The 2,097-nt window shown below is 42.1% G+C and overlaps 1 protein-coding gene across 1 annotated transcript in view; it reads right to left on the bottom strand.

The window, feature by feature from the left end:
• LOC111875036 (alanine--tRNA ligase, cytoplasmic) overlaps nt 1–1,856 on the bottom strand; it is a 67,786-nt gene extending 65,930 nt beyond the window's left edge. The window contains exon 1 of the mRNA XM_033755696.1: nt 1,818–1,856. Within this exon, the coding sequence (XP_033611587.1) occupies nt 1,818–1,856 (39 nt within the window). The remainder of the gene's footprint in view (nt 1–1,817) is intronic.
• Nucleotides 1,857–2,097: the final 241 nt, after the last annotated feature.

Here is a 2,097-nt window from a genome sequence, read left to right as displayed (position 1 = left end):
CTATGTTGCCGAAACGTGTTGTGAAGTAACAGATTACAACTGACAGGAATGCTGACAGTTATGACAGACTATGGAAAATTTAGACCAACTTCGACACTCTCAATGATGCATACGAAAAATATTATAACCCTTCCAAACATCTGGCCATAGACGAGATAATTGTTAAATTCAAAGGCAGGGTGGTTTTTAGGCAGTACATTCCTAAGAAACACAAACGTGTTGGAATCAAAATCTTCTAAATTTGTGACGCCGCTGGATATACTTATGACATGAAGGTTTACCTATGAAAAGACAGGACACGTGCCAACCAAGACGTGACAGCAACACACGCTACAGTTAGGGACCTATGCAGATGTATCGAGGGCGTAGGTCACAAACTGCACATGGACAATTTCTTTTCGTCACCAGACTTCTTTGACAGAATGATGACAAAGGACATAACGTGTTGTGGGACAGTCAGACCTAATCGGAAGGGCTTGCCTGACAATTTTCGACGAAGACAATTTCGACTGAAGAAAGGTGACATTCCTGTTTGGGTGAGACGGAACTTGACAGCACTAGTTTGGAAGGACAAACAAGACGTTTACATACTGACAAACATGCACTGTCCTCCAGCAGAAGGCAGTTTCTGTGATGAGCATGGAAATGCCATCAAGCCAGAAATTGTTGTTGACTACAAAATGAACATTGGTTATGTCGACAAAGCGGACAGAATGGCAAACAGTTATAGCATCAGTCGTCGGACCTGGAAATGGACAAATAAACTATTTTTCCGTCTCCTGGATCTGATGATTCTGAACAGTTTCATCTTCTTGTCATCCTGTGCTGCAAAACTGTCACACAGAGAATTTCGTCTAGCCCTTGTGCGCAGCATGCTACAAGGGGTCCACCTCACACTCAATGGATCATGGGTCGACCTCCTGCTGTGTCATCAGCGATATCTCGATTAGAGGAGGCCACTCAACATCACTGGCCGACTTCCTCTAATAAGAGACTGAGGTGTTGTGTGTGCTCTTTGCGTGGGAAACGTAGTTACATCCAGAGAAAGTGCATGAAGTGCAACTTCAGACTCTGCATTTCCAGATGTTTCCAACAGTACCACACGAAGGCAACATTCAGTTAGATGATGCACGAGGCAAGACTGTCTACTTATAAAGCTGGTACCAAAAAAATAATGTAAGTAGAACAAGAATTTCTATTCTAAAATTACATTTTAAAACACTGGGCGCACATGTGGAGTGCGTGTACCCATACGGTGTAACACGGCCACTCGGCTGCACTTTAAAGGTCTCCATATGGTGTCGCTAGGCTCATAAAGGCTTTAAGAGACGGGCCACTTAAATTCCCGTAATGGCAGCAGGCCAGAGTTTATTTAACTGTCCACCATTGTAGAGTATTAAAATTTACAAGCATGTTACTGAAAATACTGTGATTTCTACAGTTTTTGTGATAAACGAACGAAATAAACGCTGCTTTTATCTATAAAGAATATAGAATCATATATTGTAATTTACAGATTTTAAAGTCTGTAAAAATTGTTACACTGATTCCAAAAAAAAAAAAAAAGTTTCCGAATTTTGAGCATCTGTCCACAAATATGCACACAGTTTCTGCACAAAACGTTTCTGCAGTATAAATGCATGCTGCTGACATCCTGTCTTACAATATCTTATCTGGCAAAAGGGGAGGAAGTTCATGTTTGTACTGCACATTCTCCAGTCACATCGGAACCTTTCTGTATGCAGGAGTGTGGTTGAAGTCTTATCGTACTATGTCCTTCAGAAACTCTGACTCTGTATATCTCGGACTAGCCTCACAGAGCTCTCAGAGGTGTTGTTCTTGGAATATCGCCGCATGTCCCCCTTCCTTCCATGCCACTTTCAGTCATCTGTACTGCATTCTGAATCGGTGTCATTTATCAGCGGACTATCAATTTTGGCTTCTTCCATGCGAAATGAGGCCATGGTGGATAGTTGAAATTGCGATGTTTTATAAGCATTACGATTAGAGGAGGCCACTCGACATCACTGGCTGACTTCCTCTAATATGAGACTGAGGTGTCGTGTGTGCTCTTTGCGTGGGAAATGCAGTTACATC

This window comes from Cryptotermes secundus, unplaced genomic scaffold, assembly GCF_002891405.2.
Source record: "Cryptotermes secundus unplaced genomic scaffold, Csec_1.0 scaffold1422, whole genome shotgun sequence".
Lineage (NCBI taxonomy): Eukaryota > Metazoa > Arthropoda > Insecta > Blattodea > Kalotermitidae > Cryptotermes > Cryptotermes secundus.
This window is presented reverse-complemented; position numbering and strand designations above follow the sequence as displayed.